The 20520-nt window shown below is 43.2% G+C and overlaps 2 protein-coding genes across 2 annotated transcripts in view; both read left to right on the top strand.

Moving 5' to 3' along the window:
• The window catches only part of LOC308535006 (disintegrin and metalloproteinase domain-containing protein 1a-like), a gene marked incomplete at both ends in the record, with an annotated part of 51900 nt that overhangs the window by 8678 nt on the left and 22702 nt on the right, over positions 1-20520 (top strand). The gene's annotated exons all lie outside the window — the stretch shown is intronic.
• Positions 9734-12247, top strand: LOC308534798 (disintegrin and metalloproteinase domain-containing protein 1a-like; the record flags this gene model as incomplete). Its single annotated transcript, XM_081113365.1, has 1 exon — positions 9734-12247. One exon carries the CDS (start codon positions 9734-9736, stop codon positions 12245-12247), a length of 2514 nt encoding a protein of 837 aa, XP_080969491.1.

The raw sequence follows: 20520 nt of genomic DNA, 5'->3' as shown, positions 1-20520 counted from the left end.
GTTGGTGGGAATGTAAAACAGCACAGCCCCTATGGAATACAATATGACATAAAAAAATTAAAAACAGAATTACCATATGGTCCAGCTATACAACTTCTGAGTATATGTCCAAAAGAATCTAAACCAGGGGCTTGAAGTTATGTTTGTATATCCATGTTCATAGCAGCATTATTTATAACAGCTAAAATATAAAGCAACTTAAGTGTCCATTGACAAATGAATGGATGAATAAAGTATGGTATGTACATACAATGGAATGTACTCATCATTAAAAAGAAAGGAAATTCTTTAATATGCTACAACATGAATTGTGATGAATTGAATGTCAGTAAAAAATTTTAACAAGGATGGGGTCAAGGATAGGTAACCAGGCATAACTCCAAGTCTCCCACTCCCAGACATCAGCGTCAAGGTCCTGATTAGACCCTTGTAACTGTAAATCAAGGACGTTTGTGGTTTCTGTGTATAAAACCTCGTGGAACACAAAGCTCGGGGCTGTTACAGAAGAAAGCCTGTGGCCGTCACTGGCCAGTTCAATAACTCGTCGCTTGCTGTTTAAGACCTAATTGGAATTGGTGGTCTTATTCTTGTGAATGTTGGTCCACAACAGAATGAACCTTGAGGACATTATGCTAAGTAAAATAAGCCAGTCACAGAAAGACAGATACTGTATGATTCCACTGTATGAGGCACTCAGGTAGTCAAAATTATAGAGAGAGAAAGTAGAATGGCAGCTGCTAGGACGGGGGAAAGGAGGCAATGGGGATTAATCAATACAGAGTTTGAATTTTACAAGATGAAGAGTCAGAAGATGGCTAGCGGTGATGATATATGTATTTAATACCTCTAAGCATACACTTAAAAACGGGTAAGATATAATTTAATATCTTATATAAGTTTATTTAACACAAATAAATTGGGAAAAAATGGAATACTTCTTTCTCTGGCCAGGTTGCTCAGTTGGTTGGAGCATCGTCCCATACACCATAAAGATTTTGGATTCAACTGCCTGTCAGGGCACATACCCAGGTTGGACTTTAATTCCCATCTGAGACGTGTATGGGAGGCAAATGATCAATGTTTCTCTCCCACATCCATTTTTCTTTCTTCTCTCTAATATCAATAACATTTATTTCTGGACCAGGCCAGTGATGCTCAGTGTTTAAGCTTCGGCCCATGAACCAAGAAGTCACAAATGAGGTTCCTTATCAGGGCACATGCCCGGGTTGTGGGCTCAATCCCCAGTATGGGGCATGTAGGAGGCAGCCATTGATGTTTCTCTCTCATTGAAGTTTCTATCTCTCTGTCCCTCTCCATTCCTCTCTCTAAAAATAAATAAGAAGATATTTTAAACAAAAACACATTCTTGAGTGAGGATTTTTAAAAAACTTAAATACTTCTCCACTATAAGAGACATCTTTTTGTTGTTGTTTTGTTAATCCTCACCCAAGGATATTTTCCCATTTATTTTAGAGAGTTGAAGGAAGAGGGAGAGACTGAGAGAAACATTGATGTGAGAGAGACACAATGATTGGCTACCTTTTGCATGCAGCCCAACCAAGGCCAGGGAACCTGCAACCGAGGTACATGCCCTTGACTGGAATCAAATCTGGGACTCTTCAGTCCACAGGCTGATGCTGTATCCACTAAGCCAAACCAGCTAGAGCAAGATATCTTTAGGAAAGTGAAAAGAGAGTTCACAGAATAAGGGAAATGTTTGCAACTCATATCTGATAGGAACTAGTAACCAGCAAACATTAACGAGTCTTACAACTCAACAAGAAAAGGACACCCAGATTTATAAGGGCAAAGGATGTAAATAAAAATTTTTACAAAGAAGATATAAATGACCAAAAGAAACATGAAAAAGTGGGTAACATAATTAATTATTAAGGAACTGCAGATCAAAACTAAAGTAAGATACAACTTTACATCCACTAGAATGGCTATAATAAAAAAAAGTAGACAATAACAAATGTCAGTGATGATCAGGAGAAATTAGAGGCCTCACTCATTGCTGGCAGGAATTTGAAATTGTGCAGCTTCTTTGGAAATAGTTGAGCAGTTCCTCAAGAGGATAAACATAGAGTTCTCACATGACCAAACAATTCTACCCCTAAGTATCTACCCAGGAGGAATGAAGATATATGTCCTTGCAAAAACGTGTACTCAAATATCCATAGCAGTATTATTCATAATAGTCCCAAAGTAGGGACAACCAAAACATTCATCAGCAGATCGATCTAAAAGTAAAATCTTGTATATCCACAAAAAAAGAACATAATTTGGCTAAAGGAAAGGAAGAATTCATGCAATATACTGCAGGACTAATCCTTAGAAACATTATGTGAGGTGAAATATGCCTGTCACAGAAGATTACAACATGTAGGATTCCACTGTTATGAAGTGTCAGGAATAGACAAAATCATTGAGCTGGAGAATAGACGAGTGGTAGCCATGAGCTGTGGAGAGGGGACAATCGGGAGTGACTGGTAATAGATACTAGAGTTTTCCTTGGGGATGAGAAAATTGATTTGATGACAGCTGCATAATTTTCTGAACACACTACAAACCACCACTATGGAAAAAACTAAGATGGCGGCATAGATAAACACCGGGAAATTGCTGCTTCCCGCAACAATTGATAAATGCATCAAAAACACAAGGTGGACATCGTCCAGAACTACAGGAGGGCTGGCTGAGTGTAAATTCTACAACTAGAAGGAAAGAAAAGCACACTGAGAGCCAGAGGAGCTGCGGAGGTGGAGTGCAGAGGTACGGGGGCTCGCACGCGGAGAGGGTCTGGCACCTGAGAGCGCGGCTGTCTTTTTGAATCCGGAGGGAGACACAAGCTCCCGACAGCTCTGAAATCCGGTTCCGGGAAGTCTCTGGGAACCCAGGACTCATACGGGGAGAAACTGGACTGTCTGGCAGCGGGCGAGCTTGAGAGCGGCTCTCCCTCAGAGGTGCTTGCAACCATTGCCGGGACACTGGGACTCTCGACTCCTTAGGGCAGGGCTGAGGCTCGCCATAGCTGCTCTCTCCGCTCTTTGATTCCTTGAGACCCCGCCCCGCCCAGGCTGCAGCAGAGGCTTTTGCATATGAATGCCCTGGCCATTTGCAACCTGTAATTACCTAACAAACTGCAGCTGGGCAAGACAGACCTAGAACTTCCAAGAGAAGGCCCAAGGCCCCACAGCGGCTTGCATTGCTTCACAGCTGAGCCTCATCAGGGCACCTCCAAACTCCAAAAAAGGAAGGGGAATCTGCAGTTCTCTTCATAGCTCCTGCTGTGTAACCTCAGGCAGAGGCTAAATTAGCACCTCCTTAGATCCAAGAGCCACTGTGCCCAGTGGTCAGAGGGGGGCCATCCAGATCACAACTCCTCAGATCCATAAGGGACACACTCAGGGTGCAGTCTCAGTGAGCACCAAAGCTCCACTGAAGCAAGTCTTGCCCCAGAAGGGTGTCTCCAGCACAGAAGTTCTCCCAGTGCAGACACAGCTGATTCTCACTGCCAATTGGCCTGGAGGTCAATTCCTCCCAGTGATCCTACAACAACCAAGGCATAGCTACAACAAGACTGTGCACAAAGCCCACAAGGGGGTGCACCAAGAGTGTCCACCTCAGGTAACTGGGGAGGCTGAGCCACTGGGCCCTACAGGACACCTAGCACACAAAGCCACTCTATCAACACAGGGAAGCAGCCAAAATGTGGAGACAAAGAAACAGGTCACAAATGGCAGAAATGGAGGAAAGCAAACAACTGGATATAGAGTTCAAGGCCAGGTTTATAAGGTTTTTCAAGAATTTCATGGAAACCGCCGATAAATTTAATGAGTCCCTCAATAAGTATAGTGAGACCATGGAGGACATGAAAAAGGACCAACTAGAAATTAAGCACACACTGACTGAAATAAAGAATAATCTACAGAGATCCAACAGCAGACAAGAGGATCCCAAGAATCAAGTCAAAGATTTGAAATACAAAGAAACAAAAAATACCCAACTGAAAAAGAAAAAAGAAAAGAGACTCCAAAAATATGAAGATAGTGTAAGGAGCCTCTGGGACAACTTCAAGCGTACCAACATCAGAATTATAGGGGTACCAGAAGAAGAGAGAGGGCAAGATATTGAAAACCTATTTGAAGAAATAATGACAGAAAACTTCCCCTACCTGGTGAAAGAAATAGACTTACAAGTCCAGGAAGCGCAGAGAACCCCAAACAAAAGGAATCCAAAGAGGACCACACCAAGACACATCATAATTAAAATGCCAAGAGCAAAAGATAAAGAGAGAATCTTAAAAGCAGCAAGAGAAAGACAGTCAGTTACCTACAAGGGAGTACCCATACGACTGTCAGCTGATTTCTCAACAGAAACCATGAAGGCCAGAAGAGAGTGGCAAGAAATATTCAAAGTGATGAATAGCAAGAACCTACAACCAAGATTACTTTACCCAGCAAAGCTATCATTCAGAATAGAAGGTCAGATAAAGAGCTTCACGGATAAGAAAAAGCTAAAGGAGTTCATCTCCACCAAACCAGCATTATATGAAATGCTGAAAGGTATTCTTTAAGAAGAGGAAGAAGAAAAAGGAACTCTTACCATTTGCCACAGCATGGATGGAACTGGAGAGTGGATAAATACCACATGATCTCACTCATTTGTGGAATATAATGAACAACATAAACTGATGAACAAGGACTGATCCAGAGATGGAGAGGCATTGATTGGACTGTCGGGCTTTGGAGGGAGGGTTGGGGAGGGTGGGGGTAAGGGGGAAAGATCAACCAAAGGACTTACATGCAGGCATATAGGCCTAACCAATGGACACGGACAACGGGGGGGTGGGTGAGGGCATGAGCGGGGGGGGGGGGTGGTAGAGGGCAATGTGGGGACAAGGACACATATGTAATATCTTAATCAATAAAAATATATTTAAAAAAAAAAAACCACCACTATGTATACTTTAAATAATGAATGTTAAGGTATATGAATTATATCTCAATAAAGGTGTGATAAAAGGCAAATAAAATAAAATTACATAATTCTGTGATGCATGTTTAGGAAGCAAATTGAGAAAGAAAAGTGACAAAGTAGATACCATCAAAGAAAGGGGTCATGAGGACCTGGCAATGGCACATGGGTGACTTCTATGGAGCTAAAACTATTGATTACTTGATCAGAGTTGTACTTACACAGCTCCCCTCCCTCTGTCTCTCTCTTCAATATTCATAAGATAAAATTAATGCTCCTTACCATTTCTAAGTGTATAGTTCAGTGGCATTAAGTACATTTACATTGTTGTGCAACCATCATCAACATCCACTTCCAGAACTTTTTCATCATCTCAAACTGAAACTGTCTTCATTAACCAGTCCTATTACTCATTTCCCAGCTCCTGTAATCTCCACTTCACTTTCTGTCTCTATGAACTCGATTACTTGAGGAACCTCATATACATTAAATCATAACATGTGTCCTTTTGTGTGTGACAGCTGTTCTCTTCCAAATAATTTACTGAAAAATATATTTATGTTCTATTCACATTTTGTGGCTATGCTATGATTCAAAATTTAAATGTCAGGAAAGAAAAAAGTATGGGTGCAAATTGGAACAGAATGTATATATATTTCCAGAATTTCATTATGTATTAAAGAGATTTTTTTCTTTACTGATTAATGTATTACATATGTGTCCTTATCCCCTCATTGCCCCCCCTCCATCCCCACTCATGCCCTCACCCCCCTGGTGTCTGTGTCCATTGGTTAGGCTTGGTTGATCTCTCCCCCTTACCCCCACCCTCCCCTACCTTCCCTCTGAGGTTTGACCATCTGATTGATGCTTCTCTGTCTCTGGATCTGTTTTTGTTCATCAGTTTATGTTGTTCATTATATTCCATAAATGAGTGAGATCATGTGATATTTATCTTTCTCTGACTGACTTATTTCGCTTAGCATAAGGCTCTCCAGGTCCATCCATGCTGTTGCAAATGGTAGGAGTTCCTTCCTTTTTATAGCAGCATAGTATTCCATTGTGCAGATGTACCAGTTTTTTAATCCACTCCTCTGCTGATGGGCACTTAGGCTGTTTCCAAATCTTAGCTATTGTAAATTGTGCTGTTATGAACATAGGGGTGCATATATCCTTTCTGATTGGTGTTTCTAGTTTCTTGGGGTATATTCCTAGAAGTGGGATCACTGGGTCAAATGGGAGTTCCATTTTTAGTTTTTTGAGGAAACTCCATACTGTGGTCCACAGTGGCTGCACCAGTCTGCATTCCCACCAGCAGTGCATGAGGGTTTCTTTTTCTCCGCATCCTCGCCAGGACTTGTCATTTGTTGATTTGTTGATAATAGCCATTCTGACAGGTTTGAGATGGTATTGCATTGTCTTTTTTATTTGCATCTCTCAGATGATTAGTGACTTTGAGCATGTTTCATATGTCTCTTGGCCTTCCTTATGTCCTCTTTTGAAAAGTATCTATTTAGGTCTGTTGCCCATTTAAAAAATATATATATATATATATTTTATTGATTTTTCTTACAGAGAGGGAAGAGAGGGATAGAGAGTTAGAAACATCGATGAAAGAGAAACATCAATCAGCTGCCTCCTGCACAGTCCCTACTGGGTATGTGCCCGCAACCAAGGTACATGCCCTTGACCAGAATCAAACCTGGGACCCTTGAGTCTGCAGGCCTACGCTCTATTCACTGAGACAAACCGGTTAGGGCAGTGATGGCAAACCTTTTGAGCTCGGTGTGTCAGCATTTTGAAAAACCCTAACTTAACTCTTGTGCCGTGTCATATATAAAAATTTTTTGATATTTGCAACCATAGTAAAACAAAGACATATTTTTGATATTTATTTTATATATTTAAATGCCATTTAACAAAGAAAAATCAACCCAAAAAATGAGTTCGCTTGTCACCTCTGACACGCGTGTCATAGGTTCGCCATCACTGGGTTAGGGCAACCCATTTTTTTGCCTGGGTTGTTTATTTCCTTTTAAGTTGTATGAGTTCCCTGTAAATGTTGGAGATTAAACTCTTATCAGAGATAACACTGCAAACATGTTCTATCGTGCAGTGGGCTTTCTTGTTGTTTTGTTGATGGCTTCTTTTCTGTGCAGAAGCTTTTTATTTTGATGTCGTCCCATTTGTTTATTTCCTCTTTAGTTTCCATTGCCCTAGGCCAATGGTCGGCAAACTCAGTCAACAGAGCCAAATATCAACAGTACTTCTTCAAAATAGACTCGCCCAGGCCGAAAACTGACTTCTGCGCATGGGCCACGAAGTTTCAATCGCACTGCATGCGCACCCCCACATGGCATTTTGTGGGAGAGCCACACTCAAGGGGCCAAAGAGCTGCATGTGGCTTGCGAGCCGCGGTTTGCCGACCACTGTCCTAGGCTGAAGATATTGCTTCGACATATGTCAGATTTTTGCAGCTGGTGGATTTCTCTAAGATTTTTATGGTTTCCCATCTTACGTTTAAATCCTTTATCCATTTTGAGTTTATTTTTGTGTATGGTGTAAGTTTGTGGTCTAGAGGAGATTTTGGATGGTGACTGGAGAAGTGATGTGGGTTGAGAGTGATGGTTTGATAAAGATGAAACATTACTGCATATAATGAGATTGAATCCAACGGACAAACATGTTTTGGAAATAAAAGACAGAAGGGACAGTTCAAAAAGTGAAGTCCATGAGACACTGAAAGGGAAGTAGACCCCACTCACAAGTAGGAGGATTGGCCTTAGTTGGAGTGCGGACAATTTATCCCCCAGAGCTGGAGGAAAATTTAGATACAGGCGACTCATGTGGCGTCTCCATGTGAAAGTGCTCTTGATTGCTTTTATTTTTCTCGGGGAAATATGAGGCACGGAGACATTAGGGAAGTGAACTGGCCAGCAAAATGTAGGAAGAGGGAGGTACATTTTGAGTTCACGAATGTACCATTTGTCCACATAGTTTTTCTAGAGACATTTTCATTCTTTCAGGGCAGGTCTGATGCAAGCGCAAACAAATAACATACAACAGATGAGACATGACCGCACTTTTACCTGGGAGTCATTTATTCCTTCAATTAGTAATTCTAGTTAATCTACTCTTTCATTAACTATATGTTCTTACTGATTTTTTGAAAGAGAGGAAGGAGGAGAGAGATAGAAACATCTGAGGAGGAAACATCAACGTGAGGATCCAGCATGACACGCAGGCATGTGCCCTGATCCAGAATCTAACCAGTGACCTCATGGAGCCTAGGTCAATGCTCAATCTCTGAACCATATTGGCCTGGTTAATTTATCTACTCTTGAACCTGGGTGAATAAGGATGAAAACAGAACTGGGCACTGGATACATGTAGGTAACCTTCTTTCTTTCTTTTTTTAATCCTCACCCGAGGATATTTTTCCATTGATTTTTTTAGAGAGAGTGGAAGAGATATGGAAAGACAGAAATATTGATGTGAGAGAAACACATCGATTAGTTGCCTCCTGCACAAGCTCCGACCAGGGCCTGAGCCGGGAAGGAGCCTGTAACTGAGGTAGGTACTCCTGACTAGAATCGAACCTGGGACCCTTAGGTCTGCAGGCCGACCCTCTAACCCAGCCGTGGGCAAACTATGGCCCGCGGGCCGGATTCGGCCAGTTTGAAATGAATAAAACTATTGAAAAAAAAGACCGTACCCTTTTATGTAATGATGTTTACTTTGAATTTATATTAGTTCACACAAACACTCCATCCATGCTTTTGTTCCGGCCCTCCCGTCCAGTTTAAGAGCACATTGTGGCCCTCGAGTCAAAAAGTTTGCCCACCCCTGCTCTAACCACTGAGCAAACCGGCTAGGCTATTGTAGAACATTTTCTAACACAGGGAGACTTTGGGGATACCTAGTCTTTAATTGGCTTAATTTTAGGGTACCAACATGTCTAAGCCATCCAAAGAATGGTGTGGGCCTGGAGCCAACGTGCCCATGAAAATCATACATAAAATAAGGCTGCTTTGTTGGCTTCTCCCATACACATTTTTTGGCAATGTTATAAACAAAATTTGAGAGGCTGAATTTTGATGATGTTAAAAAATTAGAGTATTGTCCCTTGCCCCACGGTCACCAGCCCATTTAGGTCTATTCTGGGGCACAGGGAAGCCAGTCCCTTGCCTATCTAACAGACTGGCCTGAGAGATGTGCATATTACTATAAAAGCATCATTGAGGGATCAAGAACAACTTCAGTTTGATGACCATGTGTTACAGAGCAAGAGTTTTAGATGAGGGGAAAGGGGCAATGGGGCACACTGCCCACCAATGATCTCCAAGCCCCTTGGTCTGGAACATTAGGAGTTGGCCGAGCAACGGACACAGTAGTTGGGGGTGTTCCGTATGGCACAGCTGAAGAAGGCACGGAGGTTTCGTTTCTTCTCTCAAGGTACAATCTTGTACTTTACAGTTTGCAGTCTTTCTTTTTACATCACCACAATATCAAAAGGACTATAGCCAAGGATCACTGAAGCTAATGATACGGAACTAAACCACAGAAAGGACACTATCTGAAGGATAACACAGAGGTCAGAGAGACTAGAAAGGACACAGCCATAAGTAGGCAGTACTCACCCTTTACACAGCCAGCAAACACCTGCAGCTAATCCCAGATCCTAAGGGTCTGCATGTCAAGGAGCGCTGCTGCTCATGGACCCAGGCACTACATCAGCCACTGATTCACTGGGGCCATGTCAGTGGCTGCCTATGGGAGGGACTCTGCCTCCTCCTTGCCTTCTCTACAGAAGAACCAAGAGGTTATGATGTATGAGACAAGCAGAGTGCTTCAGACCTGGGCTGCCCAGATGAAGGGCCTGGTGCTGGTACTGGTGCCAGGATCTTCACGTGTCAGGTTGGGGATTGTGCTGGTGTTGGTACTGACTTTCCTGCCAAGTTTGTGCTTTGACCTGGGATCAGTATATTATTCATCCTATGAGATAATCATCCCCAAGGCTCTGACAGTTGAGGGAAGGCAAGACCCAGGGGAAGAGGCATCTTATGTGATATCTATGCAGGGCCAGAAACAGCTGATTCACCTGAAAGTGAAGACAGACTATTTTATCAAGAACTTTCCAGTCTTCAGCTACCACAATGGCATCCTGGGACAAGAAATGCCTTCCATCTCACATGACTGTCACTATGAAGGCTACATAGAAGGACTCCCGGGTTCTTTCGTTTCTGTCAACACCTGTTCGGGCCTCAGGGGCATCCTGATTAAAGAGGGAAAATCCTATGGCATTGAGCCCATGGGCTCTTCAAGACGGTTTGAACATGTGTTGTACACCATGGCCCATCAAGCGCCAGTCTCCTGCAGTGTCACTTCCAAAGACAGCCCAGTGGTGTCCACCAGCCGACAACAAGGGGGCAGGAAGCCTGGCGGTCTACAGGAGCTGTCCTACTTGTGGTCACTCACCAAGTATGTGGAGATGTTTGTTGTGGTCAACAACCAGCGGTTCCGAATGTGGGGCAGTAACGTCAATGAGACGGTCCAGAGGGTGATGCACATCATTGCCCTGGCCAACAGCTTCACCAGGGGAATAAACACAGAGGTGGTGCTGGCTGGAATGGAGATTTGGACCGAGGGGGACCTCATAGAGGTCCCAGGGGACCTGCAAGTTACACTCGGGAATTTCAACAGCTGGAGACAAGAGAAGCTCCTCCATCGTGTGAAGCATGATGTTGCCCACATGATTGTCGGACAGCATCCTGCACAGGGTATGGGACAGGCATTTCTCAATGGTGCCTGCTCAAGTGGGTTTGCAGCAGCTGTTGAATCCTTCCATCATGAAGATGTCCTGCTGTTTGCAGCGCTCATGGTCCATGAGCTTGGGCACAACTTGGGTATTCGGCACGACCACTCAGCCTGCATTTGTAAAGACAAACCCCTCTGCCTCATGCGTGACAATATCACTAAAGAAAGTGGCTTCAGCAACTGTAGCTCTGAGGACTTCTACCAGTTCCTCCAGGCACACAGAGGGGACTGCCTGTTTAACAACCCTCAGCGGCACAAAGGCCGCTCGCGTAGGGATTCCTACTGTGGAAACGGTGTGGTGGAGGCTGAGGAGCAGTGTGACTGTGGTTCTGCCTGTTACACTGACCCGTGCTGTGACCAAACATGTAGCCTGAAGGGGAGTGCAGAATGTAGTGATGGACTCTGCTGTTTTGGTTGCCGACTGAAGAATAAGGGATTCATGTGCCGTTCTGCTTTGGGAGAGTGTGACCTCCCAGAGTATTGTGATGGTACCTCTGCAGAGTGCCCCACAGACACCTATAAGCAAGATGGGACGTCGTGCGGTAGGCTGCACTACTGTGTTGGGGGTCAATGCAGGAACCCTGATAATCAATGCATGGCTATGTATGGGGACACTGCACGGTCAGCCCCAGAAAACTGTTACATTTCAATCAACAGCAAAGGGGACCGGTTTGGAAACTGTGGCCGTCCCACCTCAGCAATGTCAAGATATGTTAAGTGCTTTGATGATAATGTATTTTGTGGGAAAATTATATGTACAAATATTAGACGGGTCCCATCCATCATCCCATCCATCAAACCCCATCACACACTGATCCAGATTCCTTATGAAGGTGACTTCTGCTGGAGCTTGGATGTCTATAACATTACTGATATCCCTGATGAGGGAGATGTGCACTCTGGCACTGCTTGTGCCCCAAACAGAGTCTGCATGAATTACTCCTGCACTGATCATGCTGTGCTCAACTATGACTGCAGACCAGCAGAAATGTGCAATGGGAGAGGAGTCTGTAACAATGTAAGGCACTGCCACTGTGAGGCTGGCTATGCACCCCCCGACTGCAGGACTCCAGGAAATGGGGGTAGTGTGGACAGTGGTTCTCCTGGTGAAATTGAGGATGAAAATCTAAGTGAGGAAGAAAGGAAAAGTCATAGTGTTGATCATGGTAATTTTGGCAGAGGTGGTGAGAATAGAAATGAAAGGAAAGCCAGGGAAGAGGTTGGGTTGATAATCCCCTTTTTATTTTTCGCAGTACTTTTTTCATTTACAATTTGCTGTTGCTGTTGTTGTCTTTTTGCAATGATGTTTGGTCTACTTTTTGGTGCTAGTTTTGGGACTGGAAAGAATTTATTTCCATGTTCACATGAAGCTCCAGAAGAAAGTGGAGAAGCAGTTACGCAAGAAGAGAAGAAGGAATTAAAAGAGGAAAAACCAAAAGCAGAAAATAAGTAGTGATAGGAAGAAGTCTTTTATAGCAAACTCTTCATACACTTGGTGGAAGAGGCTCAGGAGAGCAAATGTGAAGTGGGCATTGACAGCAGCTGTGGCTCTGATCAGGACTCTAAAGACTGTAGAAATGTACTGATGTGGGAGGAGAGATGATTTTCTTCTTCTTTTACTAATTAATTACAAATGCATATGTGAAATCATTTCAAGACTTTTACTACTTTTTCCCGTTTTCACATTTCATGAAACCATTTAAATAAACTTTTCTCATGGACCATTCCTATCAATGTCTTGTCTTAATTGGGACATTTTTGAGTTACCAGCTTTTCAGTGAATGTTACCGTCTAATCATCTTTGTTTGACATATATATCTGTTTCAGGTTTTTCATCCCAATCACAACTATACATTATATTAGGAAGGTTGTTCATTTGGTTTGTTGTTCTTATTTAACTGGTGAAATATACTCATTAAATGAAAAGATTTTAAATTGAAAAGAAGTCTGGTCCATGTGGCTTAGTGGTTGAGTGTGAATCTATGAATCATGAGTTCTCGGCTGGATTCTAGGTTGGGGCATATGCTAGAGTTGGAGCTTGATCCCCAGTGGGAGGAATACAGGAGGCAGTCAGCCAATGGTTCTCTCTCTTTCTTTCCCTTTGCCTTCCTCTCTGAATCAATAAAAAATACTTTAAAAAATAAATAACAGTGTTCAGATAAGGCACATAAACTAGGTCTCCTTTTTGTGGCCTATGAACTAGGTCTCCTTTAGATCTGAGACTCTCAGTAAAGGGCTCCATCTGATCCAGGGTGGTGTGATCACCCTGTGTCTAAGTACATGGGAGAGAGTCAACAACCTAGGCAAGAGGCAAGCTTGTCCAGTGCTAAGTCTAGTTGGAAGTATTCATTTTTCCTTTTTTTCTGATTTTCTAGTTTATGTATTATATTTACTTCTGATTTCCATTATTTAATTTTATTTTTGTTAATCCTCACCTTAAGTAATTTTTCCATTGATTTTTAGAGAGTGGAAGGAATGGGGACAGAGTGAGAAACATCGATGTGAGAGAGACATGCCTATTATGGGGAGACCAGGATTGGGGATTGGGCCTACAACCGAGGTATTTCCCCTTGAATGGAATCCAACTTGCCATCCTGCAGTCTGTAGGCTGATGCTCTATTCATTGAGCCAAACTGGCTATTTCTCATTTCCATTATTAAGTTTATATATTATTGATTGACAATCTAAAGGAAGAGAGTATTGGAGGGTAATTAATTGTCTTTAAGGAGAGCACAAAGCATGTAAAATAATAACATTATTAATTCTGTGCAACACACTATTCTAAACATTTTACATTCATTATCTTAATCCTCCCATTCACCCTATTACATCATCTTCTTCCACATGAGGAAACAAAGACAAGAGTTTTGCTCTAGAGCTAGTAAAAGGTGGAACCTGCATCCCACCCCAGCTATGACTGAATGTACCTTCTCCACTGCCTCATGAGCCTTTTCCTTCAGTTAAAAAAAAAAAAAAAGAAAAAAGTAACCAGGAAGACAACTGACATGTCCTTACTTGCCCAGAACATGGCTTTTCCCTCATTGACTCTAATGAAACAAACGCCTTAGAAATGGATGCTGCTCTCTATTATGAACCTACCGCACTGTGTAGTGATTATCAGTGAAAGTGTCCTTTCCCCAGTCCATTCTGATATCATGGAGGGGCGGGTTTGTATCTTGTTCAGCTCTGAGGGCCCCGCTGATTTTAAGTGCCCAGTAAATGTTGACCAAGGGAAGGATTTAACCAGAGCCAACCTTAGGATAGGATGCACTTCTGCTAAAGTTTTACCTTATAAGGTTACAAACACTTTTATTTAAAAAATTACTTTTTTATTGTTGTTAATCCTCATCCAAGGATATTTTTTGCAGTGATATTTAGAGAGTTTGGAAGGAAGGAGGAGAAACAGACAGAGAGAAAGAAAGACATTGGTTGCCTCCCTGCATGCATATGCCCCTGGATCACAGCCGGAGGTACCGGCCCTCTGGGCTCAGTCCTTGGGCTGATGCTCTAACCACTGATCCAAAGTGGTTAGAGCAAAATTTACATTATTTAAACTTGTTATGTTTACAAGCTTAATTTCAGAATAGAATTTTGGTATTCCACTGGGCAAAAAAATTGACGTTTTCTCAAAAGCAAGAGCAGACTTTGGCCAAGAATGTTTGCAAAATGCTGACTCTAAACAATTTCTAAGAAAGATTCAATATCACTTTTGTTATTTAATAAAATTATGGAAGTCTTGCATAAGGTTGTGCTAGAATGAAATAAATTACGATATGAAGTTCTTGAATCAATTTGTAAATGACAAAGCCATGGTGGCTCCTTTGCCAGTTAGAAAACGTATTTAAAATTATTTAAGAAGAGAAAAACAGAGGTTGAATCTTGACTGACCAAGTGATTACAACCTCATGCCTCTTTTATTGCTATCATCCAATTGGGCTCTCTAACGTTCGTTTTCTAGAGTAGACAATGTAAACATGCTGTTGCATTAATGTCCTGTGACAATTGGGTGGTCTTATCCATTTCAACCATTGTTTCCTATGACTTTTGAAAATAAGCATCTCCTCATATCAGTCCACCTAACAGGAAGAAGCTCTCTGTTCATTTCATACCATGGCCACATCAGACTCTAGGTTTTTCATCATAGTCTTGTTTCCATTGAATAAGCTTGCTCTTCCATATGCCTATTTAGTTCAGCTCTCACAGCTCCAGTGAGGATCTTGAAATTGATCCAGCACAGCATTCTCTACTCTACTGAATGAAACATGGGTTCTCTTTGAGGATACTCATGAAGAAAACCTATGGGGAAACTCAGTCTGAAATGAACCATCAAGCGGTTGTTTTCTATAGAACAGGGATATGTAAGCATCGTTGCATTGAGTGAAATTTCTAATTGGTACTCTGAGAGTTACAAATGTGTTTGTTTATTCATGGAACATGTTCTCAGAATATCAAATTCTGGAGGTATTCATGCATTAGTGGAAAAATGGAAAGAAATCTTGTAGGAGATAAAAGGAGTAAACTCCGAAACCACAACCTTTCTTCTAATAATGCATTTTCAGTCAATAATCATGCGTTGGGTGGTAGTGCAGATAATTTCATAGGACTGAAAAAAATACAGGGTATCAGTGCCAGGGAACAGGAGAAAAGGCTCTCCTGGTGCCCTCCACTGACCACTTATTCACTCAGCCATCCTTCATAGTTCTGTGGCTAATTTAGGTCATTGTAGAACTAAAGAAAATCACATACATATGCCAAACAAAGGAAAGGCTACCAATGAATCCTTTGCTTTTAAAAATTAGAATGATCAGGCCAGCATGGCTCAGTGGTTGAGCACTCCCCTATGAACGAGGAGGTATAGTTCCATTCCAGGTCAGGGCACATGCCCAGGTTATGGGCTCAATTCCCAGTGTGGGGCATGGAAGAGGCAGCCGATCAATGATTTTCTCTCATTATTGATGTTTCTGTCTCTCTCTTCCTCTCCCTCCCTCTCTGAGATCAATAAAAATATATTTAAAAAATAAAAAAAATTGGAAGGGATCCCAACTTTCAGGTAACTGATGTGTCTTGATTTAACAAAAGCTCACAGATAAGAATCTCCTTACAGGAAAACTAAAACCGCTGAAACAAAATGATATCAGTACATCAAATCCTCCAACTATTGAGAGTCTACATTAAAATATTCATATTTTATATAATAAGGCACGTAAAATAAAAACCTATGGTTTATTCATAAAATTTTTCAGAACAGGTACAATTTTTATTGCTCTCTCTTGTCATGTTAGATGTTTTTATAAGCACAGTAAATATCTATCTATCTATCTATCTATCTATCTATAAAACCCTAAGCGACTGATAGACCATTTGACTGGTCGACCATTCGACGGGTCACTATGACATGCACTGACCACCAGGGGGCAGGCGCTCAATGCAGGAGCTGCACCCTGACGGTCAGTGTGCTCCCACAGCGGTAGTGCCACTCAGCTGACTGATGGGAGCCAGACACCAGGCTCATGGCTGGCAAGCGCAGCTGTGGCGTCACAAGTCTCTCCTGCCTCTGCGGCAGCAGTACCGAGCAGTGGTGGCAGCTGGCACAGCCAGGATGAGTGGTAGCGGCACAGCACTCGGCCCGTGCTCAGGTTCCTCCCCAGCTGCCTGCCGCTTCATGCACTACTACATCTTTTGGGGGATGTTGGATTGCCCGTTTTGGCCTGATCCTCAATGGCCAACCAGGCCTGCAGGGATCAGGTTGAAACTGGCAGTTCAACATCCCCTGAGGGGTCCTAGATTGCGAGAGGGTGCAAGCCAGGTTGAGGGATCCCACCAGTGCATGAATCCATAACCCAGGCCTCTAGAATTTAAAATGTTTTCTAAAACGACTCAGGCCTAAGAGAAAACAAGAGTCACTCTCCCTCCTAAGCACTGTGAGAGCTCCTCTCTTCTCCTTGGATGCTAAGCATATGAGTGCTGTGTATGCTTTGAGTCTTGTGTTTTTCCAGCCTAACAGACCCAAACAGGAAGAACTTCCCAAGAGCTGAAAAAGTAACTCTTTTTAAAGGAAGAAAGTTATCTTTCTTCTGATTGACATGGCTTTCATAATTATCTCCCTTAATCCCAGGTGTTACTTTCTGGCTGATTGGTCTTACACATGGAACTTCACTTCCTTGGTCTGGGTTTCATTTTCAGTACTCTCATAGAGTGGATGGGAGATTAAATTAGATAACATGTGTGCTGTCTCTAGTGCAGTACTGGGCTGGTGGGTGGTCAAATAAATGCTGAGAAGATCTAAAATCAAATGCGATGTTTGGTGTAAGATTATGCTATTAACTAGAGGCCCGGTGCACAAAAATTTGTGCACTTGGGGGTCCCTCAGCCCGGCCTGTGCCCTCTCACAGTCTGGGACCCCTCGGGGGATGTCAACCTGCTAGCTTAGGCCCATCTCCCGGGGGATCGGGCCTAAGCTGGCAGCCAGACATTCCTCTGGCAGCCTGGGAGCCCTTGGGGGATGTTCACTTGCCAGCAGGGAGCAGGCCTAAGCTGCAGTCGGACATCCTTAGTGCTGCTGAGGAGGTGGGAGAGGCTCCCGCCACCACTGCTGTGCTGGCAGCTGGCAGCCTGGCTTGTGGCTGAGCAGAGCTCCCCCTGTGGGAGTGCACTGACCACCAGGGGGGAGCTCCTACATTGAGCATCTGCTCCCTGGTGGTCAATGTGTGTCATAGTGACCAGTCATTCCCAGTCGTTCTGCTGTTAGGGTCAATTTGCATGTTATCCTTTTATCATATAGGATAGAGGCTTGGTGCACGGGTGGGGGCCGGCTGGTTTGCCCTGAAGGGTGTCCCGAATCAGAGTGGTGGGTCCCACTGGGGTGCCTGGCCAGTCTGGGTGAGGAGCTGATGGCTGTTTTCAGGCTGGCCAAGCCCCCCAGCGGGGACCCTCACCCCATGGGGGTGTGGCCAGCCTGGGTAAGGGGCTGAGGGCCGTTTTCAGGCTTCCCACAGCCCCTTCAGGGTTGGGGAGTCCTGCTGGGGTGCCTGGCCAGCCCGGGTAGGGGCTGATGGCTATTTTCAGGCTGGCCACACCCCCGGCGACCCAAGCTCCCAGCCTCTCCTTTTTTCCCCCCTGGGATTTATTTATCTTCTATAATTGAAACTTTGCAGGCTTGAGTGGAGCCAAGAGCCGGCCAGGGCAGGTGGGAAGCTTGGCTTCCTCCATTGCCAGGGGCAACCCAAGCCTCCTGCTCACTCCAGCTCTGTGGCTGCTGCCATCTTAGTTGGGTTAATTTGCATACTGACTCCTGATTGGTTTGTGGGTGTGACTTGAGCATAGCAGGGGGATGGTTAATTTGCATGTTTCTCTTTTATATATAGGATCATATATTGATGGTGACAGTAAAATTAATCCACAATCAAGTCACAACACTGAATTTCCTTTATACTTAAGGCATTCTGACCTACCATTTGGTCATTTGCAAACATATTCTAGTTCCTCTACTAAATTGTAAATCTCCAGGGGATGAGAAACAAGATTTGGTTAATATGGCAATCACTGCTTGGGCCCAGTTATGGGTAAGACTGGTAGGGATTTTATTCTTTTTCCTCAGAGCCCCACTCAATACCACCATGACTTTAAAAGGAATCATGCTTTTTGGAAATTAAATCAATGATTCTAGCTTTCTCCCTGTTTTGACCATATCCTCAGACCTTATGCGCAAATGATTAAGTACAGGTCTTGCATATTTTAGGCCTTGCTGTCTAAGCTTGATGCTTTTTACAGACATCAAAGTGTATTAAGGGACTGATACATATTGCCACTTATCATTCATTCATTCACTCATCCTTCCATCCCACCAATAATGAGTCTGTACCTATGAAATGTTCTAATCCTATGAAGATAGCAGTAAACAAGACAAAGTCTCTCTGATCCATTTAAAAAATTACAAACCTGCCCTGAGTAGGTGTGCAGTAACCAGAGCTGAGGTGGATTGAAGGACCACTCCATCTGCTATGTAAGCAAGGAACAGGCAGGGGCAAAGCAATGGGCAACCACAGAAACATAGACTCCTTAAATGTGCCAAGCTGAGTTCTAGAAGCTTGTGGGAGAGTGGTTGAAGTACTGGTGGTGAGAAGGGGTTGATCTGGGAATAATATGAGGTTGAGCTAAAAGCATTTGCTGATGGAGCAGATGTAAAGTGTGCGAGGAAGGGAGCACAGAAGGATGTCTCTCCAGTAGCTTTGCCCTGAGCAACTGCATGAATACACTTGCTATTTACTGAGGTGGGGATGCATGTGGAAAGAGCAAGGTTTGAACATGTTTAGTTTGAGATGCCTGTTAAACACCCAAGTTGTCTCTTCAGCTATGCAGCATGATGACTGTGTCTGGAAGTAGGAGAGAAGTCAGCTAGAGATGTATATTTGAGAGTTGTCAGCTTATAGATGACATTCCAAGCCATGGGACTGGGTGAGACTGCCTAAGCAGCAAGTATAGCTAGGTAAGGGAACAGATCCCAGAATGGAGTGAGGACTTAGCCCATGGCATTCCATGTGTAGAAGATGTTGATGGGATGAGAAGCATTCAGGAAAGAAGTGGGATTCAGAGTGGCCAGTGTGGTTGGAGTACCATCAAGAGTGTTGTCCTGAAAACCAAGAGAATAAAGTGTTTTCAGAAGAGTTATATACTTCAAATCCTGTCCATTCACAGATTCTCTTGACTCTACCTTCCAAATATATCCAGAAAATGATCTCTCTGTTCACCACCACCAACTCTCCAATGCACTGCAAGTCACCATCAACTCCATGGTAGCCAACTGCAAAATTTTTTAAAGGGTTTCTCTGCTTCCTCACTGGCTCCCACAATGGCCTCTTTTGAACTCAGCAGGCAGAGTGATCCTTTTAAAAGGTAAATTAAAATGTATCCATTATCTGTTCAATGTTGCTGGTAGTGAGAAGGCTAACCCCTATTTTATAAAACTACTGTTTGGAATTCTCTGCTATTTTTTTAGACAGACTCTCATTCTAAAAAAAAAATAATAATAATAGTAACTTTGATTTCTAGCCTGTTTTAGTCTGATTTCTAGCCTGTTTTAGCCTGCTTGAATAATAAGTGCTGGAGACCAAGATCAACAGTAATTGATATATATGTGAGGAGTCTGGCAGAAGGCTGACCAGGACTCCTTTTGATATTCCCAGGGTGAATATCTACATTTTATTACCTGCTGCTGACTCAATTGCCTAAAGCAAACTCCCCCAAAACCTGACTGTTTACTAAACATTACCATTGATATGTCTGTTTGCATTCCTAAAGGCAATTGTGTATTCTAGCTAATAAAATCAGCTGGGAATGGAGCAACGGAGAGAGCTTGACCGCTATGGTTAGGCTGTCCTCTGGTTCCCCCGGTAATCGAAAAATTAATATTTCGTCTTGTGTATCATTTGTGCGTCAGCCCTCCCTCCAAGTCTTTGAACCCGCAAAAGCCACGCTCGCCGTGGACTCTCGCAAATAAGGAAGATAACAGCTGTCTGACCTTGTAGGCCAGAGACTAGATACACGTATACCCTCAATGCCATGCCAGGCGTATTTTTTAATTGGATAGAACTGTGTTGTTTTCAAGGCTGCCAGCGAGATAACCACTAAGCACACATAGGGCTGGCTCTTTAATAAAAAGGGAAGTTCTGCTTGTAGCTTTGCTTAGAATTTGAATTCATTATCTCTAAGCCCACCGCGGTGAATAAA

The sequence above is a fragment of the Myotis nattereri genome (assembly GCF_964212035.1).
Source record: "Myotis nattereri genome assembly, chromosome: 19".
Classification (NCBI taxonomy): domain Eukaryota; kingdom Metazoa; phylum Chordata; class Mammalia; order Chiroptera; family Vespertilionidae; genus Myotis; species Myotis nattereri.
The sequence above is the reverse complement of the archived record's forward strand: the minus strand, read 5'-3'. Positions and strand labels throughout refer to the sequence as shown.